The sequence below is a fragment of the Nothobranchius furzeri genome, chromosome 1, assembly GCF_043380555.1.
Source record: "Nothobranchius furzeri strain GRZ-AD chromosome 1, NfurGRZ-RIMD1, whole genome shotgun sequence".
Taxonomy (NCBI): domain Eukaryota; kingdom Metazoa; phylum Chordata; class Actinopteri; order Cyprinodontiformes; family Nothobranchiidae; genus Nothobranchius; species Nothobranchius furzeri.
In genome coordinates, this window is record NC_091741.1 from 97504672 (window position 1) to 97530811 (window position 26140).

General features: G+C 43.7%; 2 protein-coding genes across 2 annotated transcripts; one reads left to right on the forward strand and one right to left on the reverse strand.

Annotated features, from left to right (window-relative positions):
* Positions 1-466: 466 nt before the first annotated feature.
* On the forward strand, positions 467-11580 carry LOC107375232 (sideroflexin-1). Its single transcript, XM_015943652.3, has 11 exons — positions 467-615; positions 1688-1857; positions 1937-2107; positions 2203-2301; positions 2395-2470; positions 2648-2733; positions 5842-5969; positions 6052-6101; positions 6270-6319; positions 6459-6506; positions 6603-11580. Exons 2-11 carry the CDS (start codon positions 1694-1696, stop codon positions 6697-6699), a joined length of 969 nt encoding a protein of 322 aa, XP_015799138.1. The 5' UTR covers positions 467-615; positions 1688-1693; the 3' UTR covers positions 6700-11580.
* A 58-nt stretch (positions 11581-11638) lies between these two features.
* On the reverse strand, positions 11639-26135 carry atp7a (ATPase copper transporting alpha). Its single transcript, XM_015943622.3, has 23 exons — positions 25866-26135; positions 24701-24831; positions 23150-23654; positions 21307-22059; positions 20908-21120; positions 20099-20262; positions 19795-19956; positions 19596-19672; positions 17194-17416; positions 16865-17098; positions 16681-16772; positions 16418-16545; positions 16075-16229; positions 15864-15998; positions 15531-15725; positions 15231-15413; positions 14947-15154; positions 14729-14875; positions 14505-14647; positions 13391-13594; positions 13182-13299; positions 12997-13099; positions 11639-12920 (listed from the first exon to the last, which is right to left on the reverse strand). The coding sequence occupies exons 2-23, from the start codon at positions 24818-24820 to the stop codon at positions 12650-12652; spliced, it is 4533 nt and encodes a 1510-aa protein (XP_015799108.3). The 5' UTR covers positions 24821-24831; positions 25866-26135; the 3' UTR covers positions 11639-12649.
* Positions 26136-26140: the final 5 nt, after the last annotated feature.

A 26140-nucleotide genomic window follows, 5' to 3' on the forward strand; every position in this document is an offset into this window, starting at 1 on the left:
CGAAATAATCCGCATAATGACGACCAGCCAATTCAGGATAATCAAATATCAGTTGTTCAGTTGAATTTTTGATATCATTAGATTTGGACATAGAAACCAATCTCTTGTGTTTTATTTACTTGTTTCTATTTTATCAACCCTTTTTAAGATCGTATTTGCTTTTTTGATAATGTGCTAGTTTCGCTTGGCTTGTCGCGGTTTTCAGACATACATTTGCATGTAAGAACATTTTATTTACTGGAAAAATAATTTCGCAGTAATGTTGGGAGCTCCGACGGATGTAGTACCCAGCTCGTCCTTGAAAATAAAAGCACGATATAATTTTTTTAAATTAAATTAAAAACCCTTCCTCGTCTTAGCTTATGGCCAGTAGTTTACAATACCATGTAGAACATTTCAACGCTAACATGGGTTTTCAGGATCAGTTTTGTCGATATAACATGTTGCATTCTGTTTTGCTGACTTATATTTTGGTGGGAAACTTCCGGTAGCTTAAGGTCGTGACTCGTGGCTGTGGGAACTTTAGCGCGTGCTGACGTTAGTGCAGGGGAAATTAGCTGGCTGCAGCCTGTTGGGGACAGCTCTCACTCACAGACTCCAGGCGCTCTGGTTGCAGTAAGTAGACCTGTTCCGTTATCGTTCACAGTTCCACCGGGAGGACGCGGGGTGTCTCGGGTCTGGCTGGCGGACAGAAGCCGGGCGGTTCGGCTCCTCCGGGCTGGAGAATCCTGCTGATACTAGTTGAATCTGGAGGCGCTCGCAGCTGGAACCGACAGTACAGATGTCGCGCCTTATTAGCTCACCAACATCATTCGCTTTGTACGGATTTGAAACGCTTTCCTCTTTTATACGTTGGAACCTCTGTAGGTCCAGATTTGACTGGTCCACGTCGGGTTGGACAATGAAGCGATGATATCAGAGCTCCTCATGTTCTCCCTGCGTTCAGAGAGACAGCTGTGATGTGCAGCTTCTCCAGCCAGTCTCATTGGATATTCGGGTTAAAACGTCTCTAAACACGCGTTTGGATAATGTGTTTTATTTGTAAAATGTTATCGTAAATAACAGTTTAATTTATGGCCACACAAGCTGCTCTTTGATTGGCTGAGAGTGAAGGCAAAGCAGCAGATCAAAGGCCGAAGCTGTCCAAAGTTCAAACATCTCATCTCACAGTTTTTTATTATTAGCTTCATGTTAATATTAAAACGGACTTTAAGACCAATGACGTATCATTCATGTCCTCTCATGAGAAACCTATTGAGCTTAATTTAATTTAAAGAAGCAGCATGACTTCAATGAAGCCACATGAGAGATTCTGAATGTCATTCATAGACCGTTCCTTTGCAGTATTCATGTTCCTATAGCTGATCTAAAAACAAGATCTGACGTCCATGTTCAGAAGGATGTTGATAGAAATAACACTAATATTTATTTATAGAGGGTAGATGTCTTCAATGCTTTCCACACAGTTTTTCAGACACAGTTTGAGATGTGAGTGTGGCAACTCTTTTGCCATGTCAGGCCATCGCCATAGCAACATAACGCTGAATGGCTAAAGAAAGAAGCAGTGTCCTCCTTTCTTGCTTTGTCTATACTGGATTTCTTCTCTTTAAAGTTTGCTTTGTTGTGTCTTTAAAATGTTCCTTCCACGTGTTCTAGCACACTCACACGTTGCACCTTTCCTCCCCAGACAAACATGGTGGCAGAGCTTTCAACTTCCATAAACATCAAGGAGCCTCGATGGGATCAGAGCACATTTGTGGGTCGAGCCAAACACTTCTTCACTGTCACAGATCCCAGGAACGTCCTGCTGACCAACGAGCAGCTCGCACATGCTCACAAAGTCATCACAGACTACAGGTAAGACATCCGTCCATGACAGGGCAGGATTCAAACAGCAGGAGAGCTCTGCTTATTACACGTGTTTCCTGCTCTGCAGGAAAGGAATCGTCTCCCCAGGTCTGACGGAAGATGAGCTGTGGAGAGCCAAATACGTTTTTGACTCCGCGTTTCATCCCGACACCGGAGAGAAGATGATCCTAATTGGACGCATGTCGGCACAAGTTCCCATGAACATGACGATCACTGGATGCATGATGACGTTTTACAAGTATGCTCTGACCTCCGCGGTGCTTCAGATTTAGGGTTCTCCGGCTCTTTTTATAGTTTTTGAGGAATGTTCCTGATAGTTTCTGTCTGTTGCAGGACGACTCCAGCTGTGTTGTTCTGGCAGTGGATCAACCAGTCTTTCAACGCAATAGTCAACTACACCAACAGGAGTGGCGATGCACCCATCACAGTGAGGTGGGTGATGGACTCTGGACCTCTGGCTCTATTAACCCTTTAATCCTGCAGGCCCAGTGTGTCTGATTTGTTGGGGGACTTCTTTGTTTGCAGTCAGCTTGGCACAGCTTATGTGTCTGCCACCACGGGGGCAGTTGTCACCGCTCTAGGACTAAACGCACTAACAAAGGTACATCTAATGGCATCCTGCAGCTCTTTTTAACGACTGCTGACAAACTGGTTAGGGTTAGTAATTGGCATGTTTTCTGGCTTGCTGTTAAAATAAATAACCTTCAGACTTCTGCTGATTAAAAAAGTTATTTTTATTTTAGAGGTGAATAAACTGAATTGTTTCTTCCTGTTGTAGCACGTTTCCCCTCTGATTGGACGGTTTGTTCCGTTTGCTGCTGTTGCTGCTGCTAATTGTATCAACATCCCACTGATGAGACAAAGGTATGAAAACACACACACACACACAATACCTTTGACTCTGTGCCTAATTCGCAATGATGATGAAGATAAGAAAGATTTTAAGCTCCGGTAATTCTAAATATTTTCAATTTATAGCAAAATACCCTGATTTAAAGTTTTTAAATGTGCATTCTGTTGTGAAAACGAATAAACGTTCAGAAATAAATAAAAAAGAAAACAAAGAAAACAGATAATATAAATAGCTATTTACTAAACCAAAAACTCTGACCTTGTGTCCTTTTTATTGAAATCCAACTAAAAGATTAGTATTTCATTAGCATTTAGCCTTTTTTATTCAAATTTGATCTAAACTGTCTGCTGTAGCATCATTTATTGAACCAAGCAACCTGAAACATCATACTCCCTCCACTCTGTTTCACAGAAACTCAGTGTTTTCTTCCTGAAACCTGTTTCATACAAATGTGTAACACAGACCAGCCATTGGTCACTGTTCCAAAGGTGATACGCTGCATCAGAATATATGTCATTTATGCCTAAAGCCTGATTTGTGCTTCTCCGTCTGCGTCTGTGCGGAGACACGCAACGCCATTATCCGTCCTTGCGTAGGGCTCCGGCAGGCACGCAAGTACGTACGGAGTCGAGCCCACTTTTTTAAACATCCGTCGAACGAGACGGATTACGCAAGCTTGTGATTGGTCAGGACGCCGCTGTTGTTTACAGTGCCGCCATTGCAAAGAGAGCCGAGGATAACTAGCGGCAGACACGGAGAAGCTTGAAGAATACCTCGCAAAAAAACTCTAAAAATATGAACGTTTAATTCTCCCGTGACTGGAGGAGTGAAAAGATGCGCAGCAAGTGTTTTATTTGTGGACGGAAATGACAGGAAACGTGGGTTTAGAGGTGGGGAGCGCATGAAGCGGTGGGAGAATGAGAGACAAATATGTCCGTGTTAAAAGTCTCTTATATACACAAAAAACACAATATAAACACACGATCTTGGACCGATACATGACAGGATACCACAGAACAGCGCTACGCCCTCTGTGGTCCTGCTGGGCAATTGCTTTGCGACTCTCTCCAGGAGACGGAGAAGTATGAGAGCAAAACGCTTCCGTCAATCCGTGCGTGTCTGTCCCTTGCGGAGCTGACGGAGAAGCATAAACCAGGCTTAACACACAGTGCCATTCATTCCAGATGGTTTTCTAGAGCAGTGTTTCCCAACCCTGGTCCTCAGGGACCACTGTCCTACAAGTTTTCCATGTCTCTGCTTCAGCACACCTGATTTACATTGGCTCCTCAGGAGGACATCAACTGCTGCAGTTACCGGTTAATCACTCATTCAAGTCAGGTGTGTGGCAGCAGAGACACACTGGTGTTTGAAAGGGCAACATGGAAAACATGCAGGACGGTGGTCCCTGATCCAAAACACATGCAGATTGGTTGGGTGAACTCCCAACCAATCCTCCAGGACCCCCCTGTGGTTATAGAGCTGGCCCAGTGTTCCACGACAAGGACAAAAACCACATTGTTCCTCCTGAGTTTGAGGTTCAACGATCCGTTGGACCCTCCTCTCCAGAACCCCTGAATAGACCTTAACAGGGAGGCTCAGGAGTGGGATCTCCCTGTAGATGGAACACATCCTGCGGCCCTCCTTTTCAAATTGGGGAACCACCACCATATTTGTCAATCCAGTGAAACTGCTCCCGATGTCCACACGATATTGCAGAGCTGTGTCAGCCAACACAACCCTACGACATCCAGAGCTTTAAGGAACTCTGGGCAGATCTCATCCACCCCAAAGCCTTGCCACCAAGGAGCGTTTTGACCACCTCAGTGACCTCAGCCCCAGAGACAGGAGAGTCCAACAGAAAGTCCCCAAACCCTGCTTCCTCAATAGAAGACGTGCTGGTGGGAATGAGGAGGTCTTCGAAGTACTCCTTCCACCGATCCATAAAGTGCCGTGTCGAGGTCAGCAGCATGTCATCCCCTCTATAAACAGTGTTGGTAGCGCACTGCTTTCCACTCCTGAGGCACCGAATGGTGGACCAGAATCTCCTCGTAGCTGTATGGAAGTCTTGCTCCATGGTCTCACCAAACTCCTCCCATGCCCGGATTTTTGCCTTTTTGACCACCCATGCCACATTTTGCTTGGCCTGCTTGTGCCCATCAGCTGCCTTTGGAGTTCTACAGGACAAAGACCCGATAGGACTCTTTTTTTTTTTTTCAGCTTGATGGCATCCCTAACTGTTGGTTTCCACCAGCGGATTTGGGGATTGCCACCACGACAAGCACCGATGACCCTGCGGCTACAGCTCTGGTCGATCGTCTCTACAACAGAATCACAGAACAGGGCCTACTTGGACTCAATGTCCCCCGTCTTCCTCAGAACGTTTTGGAAGTTCTGTCGGAGGTGGGAATTAAAACTTCTTCTGATGGGAGACTCTGCCAGACGTTCCCAGCAGACCCTCACAATACGTTTGGGCCTGCTAGGTCTGACCAGCCTCCTCCCCCACCATTGAAGCCAACTCGCCACCCGGTAGTGGTCAGTTGACAGCTCCGCTCCTCTCTTCACCTGAGTGTCCAAGACATGCGGCTGCAGATTAAAGGGGACATCTTATGCAAAACTCACCTTTTGCATTGTTTGTACTGCTATCTGGGTCTCTACTGCCTCCATAAACTCTCCAAACTTGAAAAAAATAAATCAGTTATTTTCAATGTTTGGTTTAGGAATTATGTGCCTAAAATAAGCAGTTTCAAAAAGTCCCCGTTTGTGATGTCACAATCAGGTAAACTAGAATAAATCCACTTCTCGCACATAAAAGAGAGCTACTGCTGGAAGAGAAGAGGCTCTGCTACAAGTGGATATTGGATTTTCTAATGCTTATAGCAGCCTGAGTGGGGGATGGGTGAGCGTGGCTGATAGCAGCTTGTTTTCTTAAAGTAACAGAGCCCTGAAACGGCTCATTCTGGAAGGTACTGAAACAGTTAGGAGTAAAACTCCTTAGATTGCTTTATGTGAGAGGGATCTATAGCAAAAAACCTCATTAACGTGTTTGTGTCGACCATATAACTGTTATAACTTAGGAAGTTATGTATCCTTTAAAACAATTTTTTTCTTCTGGTGGTCAGAGAGCTTCAACATGGCATCCCTGTCACAGATGAGAATGACAACAGGCTAGGAGAGTCGACGAAAGCTGCACAGCAGGCCATCTCTCAGGTCGTTGTCTCCAGGATCCTCATGGCCTCTCCAGGAATGGGTACTGAATACAGAAAATAACCAGCTTTGTGTTTTTTAGTTGTTTGACTTGCATTCATAAAATGAAATTTAAAATTTTCCAGCTATCCCTCCATTTTTAATGAATCATCTGGAAAAGAAGGCTTTTCTGAAGGTGGGTGTGTTTCTAAATCAGCTAACTCCTTCATGACTCCATGATGGGTTTGAAACTCACTGTGGGAAGCAGAATGTTAGACTAGGGAGCAGCACTGAGACCGGTCTGGTCCGGGAGTTCACCGCTGCCTTTGTGTGCCTCATTCCCTTTTCTGCCTGTCCTTTCCAGCGCTTCCCATGGATGAGTGCACCTATTCAAGTCAGCCTGGTGGGATTCTGGTGAGTGGTCCGAGATGGTCCACCTGATAAGCCTTCGTCAGCGAGTCCTCTTAGAGTTCAGCCTGGATTCTCACAACTGATATTTTATTTCACAAATGATCGATGGTGTCTTGATCTTTGATGTGTTTCTGCTCTGTAGCCTGGTGTTTGCCACTCCTCTGTGCTGTGCATTGTTCCCTCAGAAAAGGTGAGTCAGATTTCTAAACCGGATCTAGCGGTTGTAATCAGAACCCAGTACTGACCCGTTAACCGGTCCCGTTCTTTTCCTCTCCACCTGATCCAGCTCCATGTCAGTCAGCCGCTTGGAGCCGGAGCTGCAGGAGAAAATCCGGGCGAGCCACCCGGGTGTGGAGAGAGTCTTTTTCAACAAAGGGCTATGAACGTTCAGCCCCCCTTCCATCTTTAACACTGCCATGACCTATCTGCCGGCTCGGCCCTCACCTCCCTGCCTGCTCTCATTCAGTGTGCCAAAGTTAAGTTTGTGTTTCATTCCCACCATTCAGACACACACCAGAGGTTAAAACTGGTTCAGATGTTTAGTTTGTATTGGAACTTGAGAGAAAATTTTGTCCGACCTGATTGGTTGAAAAGTTCCTCACAACGGCTGTATCACGGCCTTTGTCGGACTGTAACTTGATCATATTTTGCCATTAATCCATTTTCACATCTTCCTACAGACAGTTTTATCCTTCAAACTAAGAATATGTCACTGTTCAATGACTCAGCACTTCTAACACTCAGACGTTTTTAATTGTTTCAAATAATAATTTAACTAGACAGGAGTTAATTTTGCCAAACAAGTTTCTCTAAAAAAGCCTGCTGACATCAAATCAGAAGAAACACATCTCAAGGGAGGGACCTGCGCTGTAAACGTGGTGGTGGCTGCCACCGATGGGCCAACATCGTGCTATTCTTAACAATAGTATTATTTATTCTGCATGGCAGACACGCACGAACAAACCACTCCTCGTGAGCATCGTGGGTTTAACCTCGGGCTCTCCTGAAGACTACCCAGTTTTTATATTTACTGGTACTTGTTTCAATAATACAAATCTGTGAGTAATGCTGCACACAAAGTGGTTCAATTTGATCGTTTATATGTGGAGTGGCAGATGTTTTTAAGGCAAAATGTCCAGATTCCTCATATAAGTAGTTGTTATTGGAAGGATGCAAACAGGTGGATCTACATAGCCTGGCCTGCCAGACTCCTCCTCTGTTTAATTCTGCACAGAGAAAGGGGCCGTGTTCGAGTTGAGCTGTGCCTCGCCTGGAAAACAGACAAGAGCAGACGGACGCAGCAGGGGGAGTGGCTGAAAGACGGCGTTTAAGTCTGACAGATTTTTTGTACATGTGTAGCTCGCGGGTGACGATGGATGAAGATACCGTGTTAGTGTTCATACTTGTTTAATTATATATTTATATTCTGGTGCCTGTTAGCAACCGAACCACATCCTCACGTGCTTGTGGATATCATATATTGTATATGGAGACATGACTGTAATGATAAGTAAAGGTTATCAGCTGTAGGCTTAGTGTGCTCATAGGAAACGGGACAAAATAACACAAATCACATTTCTCTTTATGGCCTATATAGTTATTGTGGCAGTGTGAGCGTCCTGTCACAGTGTCCCGATTGATCATGCGCCCTGGCTACTTGGCCAAGGGGATGTCCCTTTGGCTGACTGGTAAGCATGCGTGACTCTCACCCGGGAGTCTGGGGATTGAATCCCGCCTGGGCCCTCGTTTCTACACCTTGCCGCATTATCATCAACGTATGATTTACAGAATACATGTGACCAACTAACATTTCATGTTCTACCACCGGATGTTCGGATCAAAATGTGAACCAATCAGATCTTGGATCAGGTGAGAGCCAGGCGTTTTTCGTCATGCTCTAGATTTTGGAGCCGGTGGAGGGCAACTGCAGCGCCTTGCTCCAGAATCTGCGGCCGCCTTGATCTCACGAGGTTATCGTCGCCTACGTAGGCATGACGTCAGAGCAAGTCGGACACAAATCTAACCGGCATGCACTGCGCGCCGATCACCGGTGATCTAATCTGCGCAGAACTGGCTCATCTCGAACACGGCCAGGGTCTGGGAATATTCAAGTAACCCCACCCCGTGAGAATTCTAACCGAGCCAATCGGCGCTGAGTAGCGTACGTCACACACCATAATGCCGAGTTTGACATGAACATGGCGACTGAAGCGGAGTTAACTGCGGCTCTTTCCTCTGGTCTAAATGACTTGGTCTTTAAAACAACAAGTAGAAGCGCTAAAAGCCTTTCTTCTAAAGAAAGATGTTTGCGCTGTCGCCAGTCTCCATTTTTGACTACAGCTAAAAAACTACAGGCATAGCGGACGTCACACACAGCGACACTCAGTTTCTCATAAACAACGAAGACAGCGGCAGAGTTCCTTGCGGCTCTTTCCTCTGTTCTAAATGACTTGAATGTCTTTAAAACCACAACAAGTAGAAGCACTAAAAGCCTTTCTTCTAAAAAAAAAAAAAAAAAAAAAGATGTTTGCGCCATTGCCAGACGCCATTTTTTTTAAACTATAGCTAAAAAACTACAACGTCGCGCGGTACAGTCGGCATTTCCGTCTTTTTTCTGATTGGTTCTTTTTGAGCTGCTTAGTCCCGCCCCTCAAGTGCCTCTCTGCCTGTGAGTTACCGGACTCTCTCTGTGCAGGATTAAACAGAGGACGGGTCTGGCCGGCCAGGCTATGATCTACAGTCATGGTGGAAGAAACCCATTTTAATATTTTACAAAATGGATTAAAACTTTTAAATGGTTTAAAAATACAAATGTAAGCTCAAGTGTTATGATGACACAACAAATTCCACCAATCCTTCATTTAGTAAACCAAAACAGACCAAATGTAAAACTTGTGTGAAAAATCAAGTTCATCGTTGTTGCTTCCGTAATATCCTAAAGGGAAGGTATCAATCAGACGCTGCTGATCAAGTACGTGTTGATTAATTCATCTTCAGTCAGTGTGACTGCCTCTTTAAAAGCAGCAGTTTTCCCTAGTCTGGAGCACATAGGTGTGTGTTAACACGGTGCTGAAGCAGAAGGGTGTTCTCCCTTCTACAGAGAGAAAGATTATTCTCAGTAGAAAACATTAAATGTGTGGAACACTGAAAAACATTTTTTTATGATTTATTTCTGATTATAATCCATCGTTTTTCATGCAGCCTGGTCTTCTACACCCATCTCCTGCATTAACTTCTGATAGAAAATAGACGGTGATTCTCTAGGATTAGAAAAACCTGACAGATCTACGTCACACTGTCACTTAACATTCATGGACTCGCCCATCTTGACTGATGATGGGGAAGGCTCTTGTTGGTTTAGCATCCAGGAAACAGCATAGAGCGTCTCAACTAGTAGAAGCTAACCATTAGCAACTCCACAACACAGCAGAACTCCTCCAGACTTGTGTTATTTGTGGAGATAAAACATCAACATTGCAGAGCAAACAGAGTTGTGTTACTGCCATCCAGTACGAGTCGGGATGTCCAAATATCAGTAAATATCAATCCAAACCCTTCTGCTCCAGCTCACTTGTACTTCCTGATTCAGGCGCATCTGAGATTTATTTATTTCCACTAGAGACTACTGCTAATGTGTTGATTAAACACGTGTTTAACACCTTGAGTCTACCCTGGAGAGGATGTTCCATTAAGGTCAGATTGTGGGATTTTAAGAGAAGCTGTGAAAAACTCAAGAGCAACATGTTAGACTCAGTTTGCAGGCTTATGGCTCGTACTAGCACGGCAGTGGAGAGCTGACGGTTTGGGCTCAGGTATTCTTCAGTAAGGGGGACCAAACCGGGTCATAAAACAGGATCATGGTCTCAAACAGCAGCAAATCCACAACTGAAGGGTGGAAAAATCGAAATATCGATATGTTGTAATGGTCTGGTCAAAGTCCAGATCTCAGCTAGAGTGAAACGCTGTGGCAGGACCTTAGCAGAGCTCTACATATACAAAAGGAACAGGACTAAGTTTCGCTGCAGATTTCACACACCGCTTTTTCTTTTCGGCTGTTTTTGTTTAATCATTAACAAGATGGTGGAACTTGTGTTTTTAAAACGTGAGGATAATGTTAAACATTTTAGAATTGATTAAACAACCACATCATTTTATTATGTCCTGGTTAATCTGAAAGAGGGTATTCTTAAACCAGTCATAAAGTCGGCCCCTGATCTTCATAAATCCACCCTGGTGTTTGAACTTTTCAACGCGTTGGTGACACGTTTTTCAGCTGAGGAATGCTGAGAAGCTCCAAAGTCAACATGTGCAGCAGCGGCCATCTCCTGCTTTGTGTTTTGTCATATTTCTGAGCAACAGTTGCGGAGTTGCTATTGGAGCATAAACCTGTTGAGAAGATAAAGCTGCCAGATCTTATTGTGGTTCTCATTTATCCAGCTGTGTTTGGACTCAATTGGTGGTGCAGGTTTCTGTTGTTGTTCTCAACTTTATTACTTCAATCCAGCAGTGTTTGTTGTTGTTCTGCTGGTGCATAAACCCGTCATTTCACATCAGAGTCCTGTGTGTCACATAATGTTCGGCACGTTTAAATCAGGGAGGAGAATGACAACCTACTGGCATTATTTAAATAAACATTTTCAATCAGCATCATTCAAAATGTTTTAAAGTTGTGCAAGCTGCTGTAAAAAACACCGTGTTCCAGATGCTCGTGAGCGTTTGTCCATTAAACATGCTGTTTAATTATTCTGTGATGTTTAACGTTGAAGAAGCTGTAAGCTCCTCCTGTATCTCGTTGTAAAGGTGACCCTCCTTTAGAGTGTTGGTGTTCCCAGGGAGATGTGCTGGTTCAGAGTGACTCTCTGGCTGTCCTTGTGTTCCAGGTGCTTGTAGCATTCTCCAGTTTCGGGTGTTCTTTTGGTGTTTCGGCGTAGAAAAGCACAGAAAAATGTTGCACATTTATAAACAACTTGTGTTTCCTGGCCCTGAACAGCAAGGGCAAGACGATTACTGTTTGGAAAAAACATTTCAGTTTTTTCTTTATCTTTGACTACATCTGTACCTCCTATCTGATAAATATCAAACTTCCTGGAAAAATCTTAATTTTAGCCTACAGGTACAAATGGATCAGGACTTCACAGCTTGCATTTATTAAGGGGATTATACAGTGACAGAAAAAAACATGTATTTAAACGTGTATTTAGTTGTTTTGCAGTATTCTGGGGTGATGTAATGTTGAAGATGAAATAAAGTTAATTTAAGCTGCAGTTGGGTGTCTGATCAGCTCAACACTACCACCATGTGGTCACAGGGAGACACGACAGGTTTGTGTTAAAAACATTTTTATTCAAAGGCACATGACGTTCAGAAGAACCATGACAGATAAACATGAACTGCACACAGATCCAAAGCCCTATCCATGTTTTTAATCAAAGCGGAGGCCTGACTGCACTCGGAAGGACGTGACGCTACAGGACACACACATTCAAAGTTAAGTAACTGTAGTGACTTCATGGCACTAATAAAATGTATAAAAACTAAGTAGGACAGGTAAATAATCTGTTTCTCATCTCTTTGTTTTTGTAAACTGATTAGCTTGTTTGGTCGGTCTATGGTGACTCCGCTGTGTTTAGTATGTTTCTTCAGGATACTTGAAGTGCTTTAACAAATAAAGATGACAGATCTGCATCACTATGAACATTATCACAGTTATTACAGTCTGTAACCACAAGCAGAGCATGGATGCTTTCAGTCGGGGCTTTTCAGAGCCAACAACACAAAAACGAGTCACCCATGTAACAACTCCTGCTTATTCTAACATTCACATGGACTAAAATGCAGAAACCAGACCTTCAGAAGGACCTTTGTTCACTCTGAGGGAACATGAGGGCCCAGGAAAGCCTCTGTACGCCACTATCTTTGGAATGTGTTGAACTTTGCCAACATAGCTTTTCACTTGGCACTTGGGTAACGAGGACTGTTCACCCCACAGGGTTTTATAACTTACTGCTTGTTACAAGACTGCTTGGACTCCGTTTTTATCTCCTTTGATACACATTTAAAATAAACATCCTCCACGTGAGAGAATACACAGAAAAACAATAGATAAATATTATAAACAGTCTGAAGTATACTTATACATCAGTTATATATTTAAATTCAGATAAAACTTTGTAGTGTTCACCAAGGTGTAAAAGGTCTTTGGACTGATGGTTGTGATTGTAAAGTTAAATACTTTCTGCTCAGCATAGACCAAATATTCCATGTAACCATTTTATCTAAAAATGTCCAGCCTTGAATACGTTCCTGTCTGTTTCTGCTGGCTGCTCCACGAACTCAGCAGATCTCCTCACACAGCGTCTCCTCCACCAGCAGAGAGTGTTTGTCGGGCTCGATGAGCACCAAGCTGTTAAGCGAGTGTTTGTCGGAGCGCAGGGAGTTGATGGAGGCCCGGCTGTAGTTAACAAAGCGATCCAGCAAGCTGAGTTTGGACGAGGGACGGCGCACGTCTCCCATTCCGATGTGGACGCTGACATCAGACAAGCTGCCCTGTTGTCTGCTATTGCCGAATTTGGCCTCCAGCTTCTCAGCAGAAGGCTTAGTGTAACTACACCAAAGATGAAGACAATAAAACATTAAAAAGTGCACAGAGAACATTGATCGAGGTAAAAACATCACATTACCATTTGAGTAGAAGAGAGGACAAAACGACAGAGACGGACGAGAGCGCCATGGCTGCTGAGCCCATCCACGGCTGTAACACCAGACCAACAGGAAGGAACACACCTGGAGAAGAAAATAACAGAAGACTAATGAAAACAAAAGCTGTCCATGTGAGACGTTAAACTAATATGTTGGTGGAGCCTACCGGCAGCAATGGGAATTCCAACCAGGTTGTAGATGAGAGCAAAGATGAAGTTGATCCTTATCCTATTCACGGTCTTTTTAGAGAGGTCGATACTGGCTACTACATCCAGCAAATCATTCTGCAGTCAGAGGAAAGGAGAAGTACTGACACACCAACTTCTGATGTTTAAGATCCATTTTAGGATGACGGGGAGAAACGGTAGTATTTACCCTGATCAACACCACATCTGCTGCCTCTATGGCCACATCTGTCCCGGTGCCTATGGCAATGCCGATGTCAGCCATGGCCAGAGCAGGTGAGTCGTTGACCCCATCCCCCACCATAGCCACTCTTTTTCCAGCCTGTTGCAGCTGCTCCACTTTAGCCAGCTTGTGGGAAGGCAGAACCTCAGCAAACACCTTCCTGATGCCCACCTGATGGACAATAATCCACAGATTAAATCATCACTAATAAAAACATTAAATCTGTGTTTACAAAAATGCTTGCAGGGGTGTTTTTTTAAATCTATTTGCATAACCATCTGTCTATTTTCAACTGCTTATCCGGAGTCGGGTCGCGGGGGCAGTAGCCTAAGTCAAGAGGCCCAAACTTTCCTCTACCCAGCCACTTGGGTCAGCTCCTCCGGGGAAATCCTAAGGTGATCCCTGGCCAGCCAAGAGACATAGTCCCTCCACCGTGTTCTGGGTCTTCCTTTAGGTCTCCTCCCGGTTGGACGTGCCCGGGAAACCTCACCAGGGAACCATCCAGGAGGCATTCTGACCAGATGCCCGAGCCACCTCAACTGGCTCCTCTCAATGAGGAGGAGCAGCAGATCTACACCGAGCCCCTCCCGGATGACCAATCTTCTCACCCTATCTCTTAAGGGAGAGCCCAGCCACCCTGCAGAGAAAACTAATTTCAGCTGCTTGTATTCGCAATCTCCATCTTTGGGTCACTACCCAAAGCTCGTGACCATAGGTTGTTGGGGGGGGATGTTGGAACGTAGATCGACCAGTAAATCGAGAGCTTTGCCTTTCAGCTCAGCTCTCTTCAACATGACAGACCGGTACAACGCCCACATCACTGCAGATGCAGCTCCAATCCGCCTTTCGATCTCACGCTCCAGCTTTCCCTCACATGTGAACAAGACCCCAAAATACTTAAACTCCTCCACTTGAGGCAGGACCTCATCCCTGACCCGGAGAAGGCATTCTACCCTTTTCTGATTCAAGACCATGGTCTCGGATTTAGAGGAGCTGATTCTCATCCCAGCTGCTTCACACTCGAGTGCGAACCGCTCCAGCGAGAGCTATTTGCATAACCATTTATCTCATTTATTTTTACCTGAGCCGCAATGGCCCGAGCAGTCTTGCTGTTGTCTCCGGTCATCAGAACAACCTCCAGCCCCATGCTCGTCAGTGTGTCGACTGCCAGCTTGGCCTCAGGTTTCACTGTGTCTGCTATGGCTATCATTGCACACAACTCGTCTTTGAACAGAAAAGAGTACAAGTGTGAGTTTTGGGACAAAATTACTTCCAGGTATAAAGCTATAATTAAACATGACTTACTGTCTACAGCTACTAGAATAGCGGTTCGCCCTCTACGCTCGTGCTCCATCATGGCTTCATCGATGTCTCGTCTGATCTGCAGGCCGTTTCTCCTCATCCACTCCCTGTTGCCGATCAGGACTACATACGCGGCTGTCTGAACTAAACCTGCACAAATAAATAAAAGGGTTTTAATGCAGCTCCCAAACACTGGTTTAGGTCTGAACTTGTCTACTTACTTAGAGGCTGCGGTTCCATGATGAGTGGATGGGAGCTAGAGGATGTCAGCGTGTCACTAATCTGCACGAGGACGCTGTTGCGCTGGTTGTTGTCCTCACTGTCCACCTGCTTCAGCAGCGCCTCCGTGTTGCTGACCCGACATCGGATGCCGCAGCCCGGCACCGACTGGAAGTCTGTGCATGTGCCGAGAGCTTCCGTGTTGAGCTCCTGCACACGTGCATTTAAAATCTACGCTCTTTAATCTGACTTGCAGATATTAATAAAAAAGATGAGTGCAGCAGACCTGTTTACAGTATCTGGTGATAGCAGCTCCTAGAGGGTGTTCACTGTTGTTTTCAGCCGTACCGACGATGGCCAGCAGGCGGGAGCGAGGCATGTCATTCCCCTCCACAACTATTTTGACTTGGACAACCTTTGGAGCTCCGTACGTGATCGTTCCCGTCTTGTCAAACACCACCGACTGGACCTGCACATGACACGAACAAACTCGATAAAACAAAACTAACTAGATGACAAACCTATTCTCAATGTGTTTAAACTGCCTGCTGGTTCGACGCCAGAGATTCATCACCAACCAACACACCTTATGTGCCATTTCTAGTGGCTCTCCTCCCTTTATCAGGATGCCATTTTGGGCTCCAATGCCTGTGCCCACCATGACAGCTGTCGGGGTTGCCAAGCCAAGGGAACAGGGACAAGCGATGCATAAGACAGTAATGGATGCTTGGAAGGCAAACCGAATCACTGCTTCAGCTTTGGAGATATTTTTATCGTAACTCTGCATGGAGGGAAAAGATCCGTTAGTGTCTCTTTTAACAAGCTGTTTCAGAGAGAGCAAAAGGTAAATATCCAGTCATTTCCTGCTATAGTGAAGAGCTCCCAACAGTAATAAATCAAGACTAAAACAGGAACTTACAGGAAAGATATTCTCCACCAGAGTGAAGTCTAAGAACCCAATGACGATCCAGGCGATCAGCGTGAGGACAGAAATACCAACGATAAAAGGTACGAAGTAGCCACTGATCTTGTCTGCATATTGTTGGATTGGAGCCTATAATGAAACAAGCAAACCATTAATAAACTGTCTCGCACTGCATGCTTGTGAATACAGAACAGATTCAAATCACCTTTGAAGTCTGAGCCTCTTCCACGAGCTTAACGATCTGAGACAGGGTGGTGTCCATCCCAACGTGAGTCGCACTGACGAGCAGGGAGCCGTTCTGGTTTATGGAGCCGGCGATCACAGAGCTGCCGGGCTTTTTTGTAACAGGCATGGCCTCGCCTGGAATCACAGAGCAGCAGCGAGTCAGAAAAACAAACAAGGTCAGGAAAAGGAACCAGGAGCAAACAGAAAACTCAAATAAAGTCCAAAAGGATGATGAAGACGTAGAATGTTTTCAATCAAATGGTCACGAAAAGGTAAACAAAGAGACGATAACGTCAACACTAAATATTATTAAAGCAACAAGCCTGTGATCAGAGACTCATCAGACATCGAATGTCCCTCAATTACTCTTCCATCGACTGGAAACTTCCCTCCAGGGACAACTTTCACCACGTCACCTCTCTGCACCAGCTCAACATCTACCTGCTCTTCACTGGAACACACACACACACACACACACAAGTGGCACAAGTTTAGACCTTTTTCACCCAGATTTCCAGTCTGAAGAAGGGTTGTGATCCTAGACAAAATAAAGACGATTCTTGTAACTGCAGAACACCAGAAGTACCTGAGAATAGAGTTATCATTGCCGAGAGTGACGACCGTGGCTTCAGTAGCTTGTAAAGACATCAGTTTGGACAAAGCTTCAGATGTTTTACTCTAAAAGGTGGTACCAAAAAAGAAGCAGAGCATTTATATTATGGATTTTAAATGAAAGTGTGACACAAATCTGATATCACTCCAATCTAAACCTTCGCGATCTGCTCCAGCCAACGCCCTAGGGAGATGAAGACAAAGAGCATCGGAGGTGTGTCGAAGAAAGTGATGGGGTTGATTTTTGCTCTCTCTGCCATGGCCACTATCAGAATAACCAGGGAGTAGCTGAAGGCTATGGTGGTGGCCAGAACGATTAGCACATCCATGTTGGCAGACTTGTGTTTCAGAGCTTTGTAGGCTTGAATGTAGAAGTATCGACCACCGATGACCTAAGAAGAAGAAAAACAAGTATATTTGATTAAAATCTCTCAACTCTACTAAAGTTTCTTATTTCCTGGGAGTGTGTGTGATCCCTGTGATTTACCTGGACAGGCACACAGAAAATAAAAGAGAGAAGGTTCATGATGGAGAGGCCTGGGTACAGTTGTCTCTCCAGGAACATGGAGGAGTGGTAGAGGTTACGGTCCTCTACCGTAGCGTTACGATGATGAGCAGCGTTCATCCGGTGGTCCATGATCATCATGTAGATCATCATGCCCATCACAGGAACGCAGAAAAACAAACTCACAAGGAAGGATTTCCTCCATCTGAACACACAACAAAGACAGACCACCATCCACTCTTGTGGCTTTCAGACCCTCAAGGGCTCAAAAAGTTGTTTTACTTGTTAAATGACAACATTTAAATATTGGAATAGCCAGGGGCAATTCTAGCTTTGGAGGTTGAGCACCCAAAGAGCTGCCCCTCCAGGCAAGATTAGTTTCACGGTGCCGTCAATCAACAACTGCCAAGGCAGATGGCTCACCTGATGGTGTGTCATTCATTACCTAACCCATCAGAACTCAGCCTAGGGTTTACTTATGCAGTATTTTAGGTTGTGTGTGTGTGCCTGGCAATTGGGTTGCGGGATGGGGGGTGCAACTGTCACAACTGTTTTCATATTTGTAGGGAAGGGATGGGAATATGGGATATACTGGGTCATTTGAATCAGTGAAGCACTTTGAGCTGCATTTTCTTTTGTATGAAAAGTGCTATACAAATAAAGTTTGATTGATAAAGTTTGACTTGTAAATAAAAGCTAAACACTCTTTTCCAATAATTAAAAAAAGTTTTTCAGAAATCACAAACAATGCTTTACGGATTCTGCTGTCACAACGATCTAGTCCAAGTTCAAAGGTCAGCGATCCCTAACTCCCTTTCCCAAGGGAAGCATATTTAATCGTTTTTCCCGCTTCAATAACACACCTGATTTCATTCAGCAGGTGATTAGCAGGCCTCTGCAGAGCTTGATGAGCTGCTTAACAGGTAAATCAAGTGTGTTGGATCAGAGAAACAACTAAAACATGCTGGATACCGACCCTCGGGGAAGGGCGTTGGGATACTGGTGGGACCAGTTCCTATGTGGCCCAGATGCAAAACAAATAGGCTTAAAGAAATAAATAAAAAGCTGAAATCAACTTTTTAAACTTTCACAAATCATGACCTATGTTTTAAAGACTCTCCCACTAGTGGGAAATCAGCTAGTCCAGATTGTTGTAGTTTTAGAATAAAGATGCTCAGGGTGTCATGATCCTGCCATGCCCTGACCTCCACGCACCATTATTCATCTCATCAGCCTTCATGCATCACACCTGTCCCCTCATCTAGCTCACACACCTGCCTCACCAGCTACATGTATTCCACAGTCAACCACCAGCACTCGGTCAGATTATTGAACGCTTCCGCTAGTAAATCTTCCAGCTTTTTCATCCTGCCTGCTCATAGCTTCCTGACCTCGTTTCCACGCCTGACCCCGTCAGGAACTCTGCCTGCCTCCACGACCCTCGCCTGTTCACCAGCTCCGTCTCCAGCCTCGTCCTCCATGGGTAACGCCACATCTTAGCTTTTCGCTAATGAAGATTTTTAAAGTGCTTTACTGTGCCTCGGGGTCCTTAAGGGTCTTCAAGTCCAGTCAATACACAGGGAGGATTACTCCTACAGAGTACCAGTAAAGATTTGGGATTTATTTATGTGTATTTTTACTTAAATTTCCTCTAATATCAACATTCCATTGAGAGAACTCCCTTTACTCTTTTTGTAAGTTTTTTTTCCTTAATTTAAAAACTAAATGGAGACAAAATGTTTTTCAAAAACTGACAACAAACCTCATCTAGCAGATTTTTAGGGAAGAGAAAAAGAGATCTTTGACTAAAAATCTCTGGAAAAAGGTCAGGTGTAACGTTGAAGCTCTGACATTTTTATCAAACTTCTAAAAAGAATAAACAATGAAGGACTCAACTGAATTATTTTACTGTTCTTTAATGTGCTTTAAAAGGGTTTGATTCGCATGTATCTAAAACGAGACAACCCCAGCACCTGGTCTGTTAGAATCCTCTTTGGGCTTTAGCGTGAACCGGTCTAATTCCTTGGATCAGCATTTTATTTTACCGCGAGACTGGGAACAAAACGGCCAGTCACCTTGAACAGGCTTTAAGCCACGAGTAAATGCTTTCAGTCAACAGTTTTCTCCACCGCGCTCATCTGTCTCACCTCTGTGCCGTTTCCTGTGGTAGTTTTATTTTTTTTTTTGTGGTGATGCGTGCGCTCCGGACCTGCGTGAAGTTCCACCTGATAGTTTACCGTATTTTACTTGGAACTAGAACTAATTTTCTCATATCAGAAATAGAAAGATGTGCAAGGAGTTCAAGCTCTAATTTACAATAAAAGCATAGAGAGAGCTAACAGCTGATCAACTGAATAAACGTAAAAACAAAAACAGAAGCTCACTGTCGTATCTCGTTGCTGTGGTCCAGGTGGCTGGCAGTACGGTCTCTCTTCACTAAAGATGCCTCAAATCCTAGTTTCTACAAACAACAAACAGCTGATCAGTTGAATGATCTCTGAATACACAGCACCTTTTCTCAAATCCATCACTCACTCAGGTTAAAACTGTAGGAACAGAAAAGCTATGAAGTCTCAAACGTACCTGAATTAGCTTTATGATGTCTCGTGGCCCTATAATTTCGGAGTCGTACTTGACATGTGCTTTGTTGGTTGCCAGGGCAACAGAGGCATATATAATCCCCTTTTCTCTCATGAGGCTGGATTCAATTTTATGAACACAAGAGGCACACGTCATCCCCCTGACCTGAAACGAGGTGAGGAGGAAGAGACGAGTATGACATGAGACACAAGCACATCTCTCTCCAGCTGTTTTAATCTGTAACACGAACATTTATTAATGGATTCTATTTTGTGGAAATAAATAACACAGCAGCCCTTTAACTCACCACAAGCTCTAGGTTTCTGTCGGAGCCTTCGTAGTCCTCCATCACAGAGGCGGTGAAGCCCAGCTCTCTTATGCACTCTGCTATCTTCAGCGGGTCGGTTACATCCGGGTTAAAGCGGACCTCTGCTTTACTAGCCATCAGTGCAACGAGAACCGAGTAAATACCTGAACAAAGGGAGAGTTTCAGTGTGATGTTCAATAACAGTGGAAAGATACTTGGTTTAAAGAAGTTAATTATCAGTTATTTGGTTAAAGAGCAAGTCACCTCCTACAAGAAACTTACTTCGCTCCCTCTTGTTTGAAAAATGCAACAAATGCTGTTGCCTGGCAGACCGAGAGGGCAGAGCTGCTAACAAATACACACACACAGGCTCACAACGGCATTGTGACATCATAATGTACCAGTTTACATCATAGCATACCTCTTAGCCAATAGCGGTGGCAGATTTAAACTCAAGTACAGTGCAGAGTTTTAACCTGACGACGGCACAACACTGCCACTTTTAGGCAGAATATTTACATTTTAACTAAGATGCACTGAAGTACCAAATTATTGACGACACGAGTCTGCAGTACGATTAGACACACATTTATTTAGTTTATCAGGGGAAAAAAGTTGATTTGGGGGTGACTTGCTCTTTAATTATGCAACCTGCTGGGTTTTCAAACTTTTAACTAGTGGCCATAATGACTTGAACTCGGTGCGCTGATAAGTAGGTTCAGCTGGAATGTTTACTTTGTAAAGCGCCTTGAGCTGACTCTTGTTGTGATTTGGTGCTATATAAATAAACTGAACAGAAATGCACACACCAGGCTCATTCTTGACGTTTCGCTCGATGTTTGACACACAAGACGCACACGTCATGCCTCCGACCTGGATGAAGCACTTGGAGGGCGTGTCTCCGGTGTGTCCCTTTGGCGTTTCGCTGTGACGGTCACCGTCAAACTCACTCCCCAGAACAGGCAATGCACTTGAAGATTTGGAACAGACAGCATCGGGCGCAGGCAGCAGAGAATTGGTCTCTGTTTTAAAGAAACATTTAAATAGTTAATAGCAGGAAGTCGTGACTTTCCCCTCTTGACTTAGCAGTCCTATCATCCACTTGTAAGAACAGTTATTTAAGAGGAGCCTGGGTGCAATAAAACTTTCAAATATCAGCGAGTACTCCATTATGAGTTCATTTACAACTGCACCAGCTACACTCTTACCAGGCAGAGTTGCATCAAAGTCGATGTCCTGTATGGCCGCTCTCAGCTCCTCCGGTGTGGTCAGGAGAGGATCATATTCAAAGGTGCCCTGATGATCAACCAGAGAGACCTTAGCAGACATCACCCCCTTTCTTTGGGCGATCACACTTTCGATGGACTGCACACAGGAGTTACACGTCATGCCTTCGATGTGAATAACGACTACGGATGCCAGCGGCTGGCTAAAGCAAGGCTGTAAGGCTTGTGTTGCTCGTGCAGGCTGTGATGCTGATGAAGCAGGAGGAAGTGATGTCAATGCAGCACTGAGAGCACATCTGTCCTCCCAGAGCTCAGTCTTAAACTGTCCTGGAGGCAGTGCTTCTATGGCACTCTGCAGCTGGGTCACTTTGATCTTTAGAGGATCGTAGCAGATGGTGGCCTTCTCTTTCTCCAGAGACACCTCCACAGAAGAGACGCCAGGCACCACTGAGATGTTGTCTTGAATATTGGCCACGCAAGAACGGCAGTGCATGCCTTTTACCCTGAGCAGCACGCGTGCTGTGTCTATAAATATTTCTGTCTCCGACGGTGATGACTTTTTCGGGCTTTGTGAATTGACAAAACGTTCAATTTCTTGAGGGGAGAGTAGCAGAGGGTGGGACTTGGATTTAACAGTGGCCTTGAAGCCAGCCACAGCTATCTGGTCGAGGATGGTTTGAATAGCAATGAGGTAAGGCATGTAGACGACCGTGGCTTCCTGAGACTCTAAAGCAACTGTGCAGAGAAATGACAAAGTTAGCACACAAAAACAAACAACAACACACTTAAATACTGTGTTTGTAACGTGTTATACTTTCCAATTCAAGTTTGCTCAAGTTATACATGTCAAATAATTAAAAAATCTACATTCTATATTACAGCATTAAGGGGTTGGATTGGGGAGTTAACCACCAAATATTTCCTCGAGTGCAGCCAGTGCTGCAGCTCACCCCTCTGGGATGGGTCAAATGCGGAGATGTAATTTCACCAGTGTGTGATGATGACTAATGACCCCACTTCCCCATCCTGTTTATTTCTGTGGCTAATAATGGCAATGGAGGTTGAAGGTGTTTTTTCATGTTCAGCATAAATATGCAACTCAGATTGACCAATCATATTTCAAAACGACCAAGTATAACACGGTTTCTCGGTCAACAAGAGCCTTTACACCATAATGGGCACAATGAGAGAATCCCAGGAGGGCACAACTGCTGACAGAACAAAGTGAGCAAAAACAAACAAAAACAACCTACGTTCCTCCTAAAAGCCAAAAACTCTGCTGACTGGTATAGAAGTTACAGAATTATCTTGGTTGTCTTAAAGTTTGAACAACAAACTGTTAATGCTGCCATCCTCTTAGTCCAGGCCAGTTTCAATAGTTAAGTTTTTCAACTAACTGAACCACAATTCAATAAAATGCCTGTTCAGTCATAGAAAATCAACTAATTATTAAGTATTAAGTTATTTCTGACCTCTGTAGGGTTTATCCAAATCTGCATATGGAATTATATCCTTTCTATTTGAATGCAAAGGCTTTCCACTGATGGTTGGTCGCTGTCAGTTTAAAGGTATAAAATGAGTTTACAACACACTCGATACACGCACTTCAAACACAATGGCGTGTACGTGCTCAGCAGACATTATCCTCTCGGTCTACATATACCTCCCTCCAACCATACTGGTGAAAGGATTCCATGAGTCACAGACAAATCCTACAAAGCAGCTCTCCGAGGACACAATGACATGACACCAATGATCTATGAGATGTGCAATGCAGCAGTTGTGTTCTAATATCTCTTGTAGCTCTGACGGTCAAGTACATCACCTTTAATCTTTTCAATCCCTTTCAGTTTTCCAATCTTCCCTTCGATGGTGGTGGTGCAACTGTGACAGGTCATTCCATTGATGCATAACTTGAGAATTGCTGCTCTGTTCACAGCAGTGTCTGATGGGGACGATTTAAGGCCTACTTGTGCGGGACTGCCAGGAGTTTGGATCTCCAGGGGCGATGCACCAGGCACTGCCCCCCTCAGCTGCTGTACAGAAGTCAGGGAAGGAACAAAAGTGACAGTGAGACCCACCAGCGGCTTGGTCTCTCGGACATCCAGCACTCCCTGAATTTGTAAAAGCTTTTCTATAGCTTCTTGTTGGGCTGCAGGTGTCAAATCTGAAGTGGGGATCAGGTGTGTGTCTGTAGACACTGGTGTGACCGAGCTGCTCTCTGGCACGCTGGACTCAAAGCCCATATCCTCGATTGCCTCTGCCAAAGACTCTGGGCTTTGTTTACTGTTGTCAAATATGACTGTGGCACTCTTCTGCTCCAAAGACACCTACAAAGTAAAAGCTATAGGTTAAAAACCACAATGTAAATATTTACATGGAAGCAGAGCTGTAAACTGTATTCATTTAAAAACATATCTGAACTATAATGCTACTTCAATCGTTACAATGATCCCTTAATACCAGTGTGTTTCATAGTTTCGACTGTTCAGCTGGGTATTTATATAAACTTCCTTATTACATCAACTTCCTCTAAAGCCTGTACAAAGATTATTTGGATAACCAACAAAAGTCTAACAGCTTCAGGCTACTACCAATCTACTGCCTACTATGCATCTATTCTCTCAACATAAAACTGGTGAAATGAGTGCATGGCCTTGGGAGGTTTACAGCTTGTTCTGTCAGCACGATGACGCTCACTTTTCCTACTTGAGCAAGAAAAGAAACATGTGACACACAGAAGGGATCACCTGACATTGCAATAAGTTGAAAAAACAAAACAAAACTGAGAAGCAGAGTCTGTTCTTAAAACCACACACTAAGAAAAGAAGCTATAAGGGGAAAAAATTGATTTCCTCCCTGTAAATCTTTTCTAGACAGATAGGCAAAATGATCCAGGCTCTAAATTCTCTTAAGACAATTTCCTGTGATTGCAGACAACATATCGACCCACTGTCAGAGTCCTGCAAGGGCCAGAGAACTACCAGGAACACACGATTACATTATCTTTTCATTCAAACTTAGCCTGAGGGGTAAACATACAATAAACAAAACAGCAGACCATTAGTCTTGGAATTAAGCGGTCTCACGTGGTCCCATTAATGTCACTCAGCTATAATCAGCCCAGTGGGAGTAAACCAGCAGGATCAGTCAAGCTCCACTACTGACACGAATAAATAGCTAACAAAATAAACTAATGCATGACATCAAGATTCTTAAACTTATTTAGGAATAAAGACAACAGCATTACAAAACTGATAAGATCCTGGTCATAAATGTAGAAGTGCAGTTAAAAAACCTGAAGTCATCAAATTTGAAAAACAGCACACTCAAATACAGAAGGAAACGCTGACTGACATTCATATGTGACTGTTACCTTTATATGCATCACCCCATTGAGTGACCCGATCCGTTGTTCTATGGACCGGACACAGGAACCACACGTCATGCCCTCAACTCTGAGGGAAACTGAACAAAGGTTGACTTTGTGTGTCATGACTGCTTTTCCTAAAATCACAAAAACAAAACATATATTTAGCTTTAAAACAAGAACATGAATGTCAGAACATAAAAAGTTATGATATAATTTCACAACTCAAAAAGTGATAACATCCAATTACCACAGCATGGTTCAAAAACCATGACACAGCTTGAAGATTCATACAGGTGTTCCTATCTATACAGTGTGAACATCAGTGTGACACTAACAGCCAAATAGTTTTATTTTCCATTACATTTGTGTACGGTGGTTTTGGGTTTGGTCTCTGCATGTGGTTATCATGCATTTTCCAATCAAATCCATTTTTTAAATGCTTTGCTTTAAAATCTGTCTGGTAGCAACAATTTTAATATTGTATCTTTTTTTTGTAGCATTGTAACTTTAAATTAATGAAACGTAATTACACAGTACTGCTACAAAGAATTAAAGGAAAAATCTCTAACCATTTTCAAACCCAGTTTATGCAACTTACAATTTCAATGATACTGTTAATTTGTAATCATGTCTAACGTTCAGTCATGTTTGCTTTATTTATCTGCTTGGACACATTTTTTTGCTGCATCGGGACCTTTACAGGATCGTCTTCATTCCTGCTATCAGTCTTGAAGGCAGACGTGCTTTAAAGCATCCTTCTAGATTAGTGTCCTTGTCAGACACGTTAGGACGATCTGAACCAAGATCAGAAACAGCAACGATGAACTATAATTTCACCAATCTGATGCTATACATCAGTCAGTAACTCAGTTATACATCATTGACTTGGGTACAGCACATTGTAAAATAAGTCAAATTAAGTTTTAGCATTTATTTAGCTTAGAAGGTGATTAAGATATTTCCACTATCTTATTGTAGAAGTAAGTGATTAGCAATAAAACCCAATTTGGCATGTATACTCGTCACTGTTATTTACTTTGCCTTAAACAAAAGTCGGCTTAGCTTTAAGAATACATTTTTCTGATTACATAAACAAACAAACAAAAAATAACATCCATTTAAGATACGTTTATTGAAATTTTGAAAAGAAAACTCATTTATTTCTTACCTTGAGATAAAAACAACCGGTTAGGTGTAGGCTGAACAACGTCAACTGTCAGAATGAGTAGCTAACTGAAGCTAATGAGCTAGTTAGCATGTTGTCTTTCTTCTTATTTTGAAGTCATCTACGCAGACACATCGTTTCATGGTGCCGAATGTGTAAAAGAACCCAAAATGATCGTACGGAAGATCCTTCTAGATTATCTGTTCCTGTTAAAACCCCGTGTTTGTGTTTCTTTTTCACCCAGCAGAGTGCCGATCACACTCTGGTGCGTGACGTGC

Excerpts from the sequence above, each read along its gene's own strand:
- LOC107375232 (XM_015943652.3), top strand. The coding sequence starts at position 1,694 with ATGGTGGCAGAGCTTTCAACTTCCATAAACATCAAGGAGCCTCGATGG. Across the intron at positions 1,858-1,936 it reads AAAGTCATCACAGACTACAG|GAAAGGAATCGTCTCCCCAG; the intron begins GTAAGACATCCG and ends CCTGCTCTGCAG. Across the intron at positions 5,970-6,051 it reads CATGGCCTCTCCAGGAATGG|CTATCCCTCCATTTTTAATG; the intron begins GTACTGAATACA and ends AAAATTTTCCAG.
- atp7a (XM_015943622.3), bottom strand. The coding sequence starts at position 24,820 with ATGACACACAAAGTCAACCTTTGTTCAGTTTCCCTCAGAGTTGAGGGC. Across the intron at positions 14,648-14,728 it reads TATTCTAGTAGCTGTAGACA|ACGAGTTGTGTGCAATGATA; the intron begins GTAAGTCATGTT and ends TTCTGTTCAAAG. Across the intron at positions 12,921-12,996 it reads TCCTCTCTTCTACTCAAATG|TTACACTAAGCCTTCTGCTG; the intron begins GTAATGTGATGT and ends TCTTTGGTGTAG.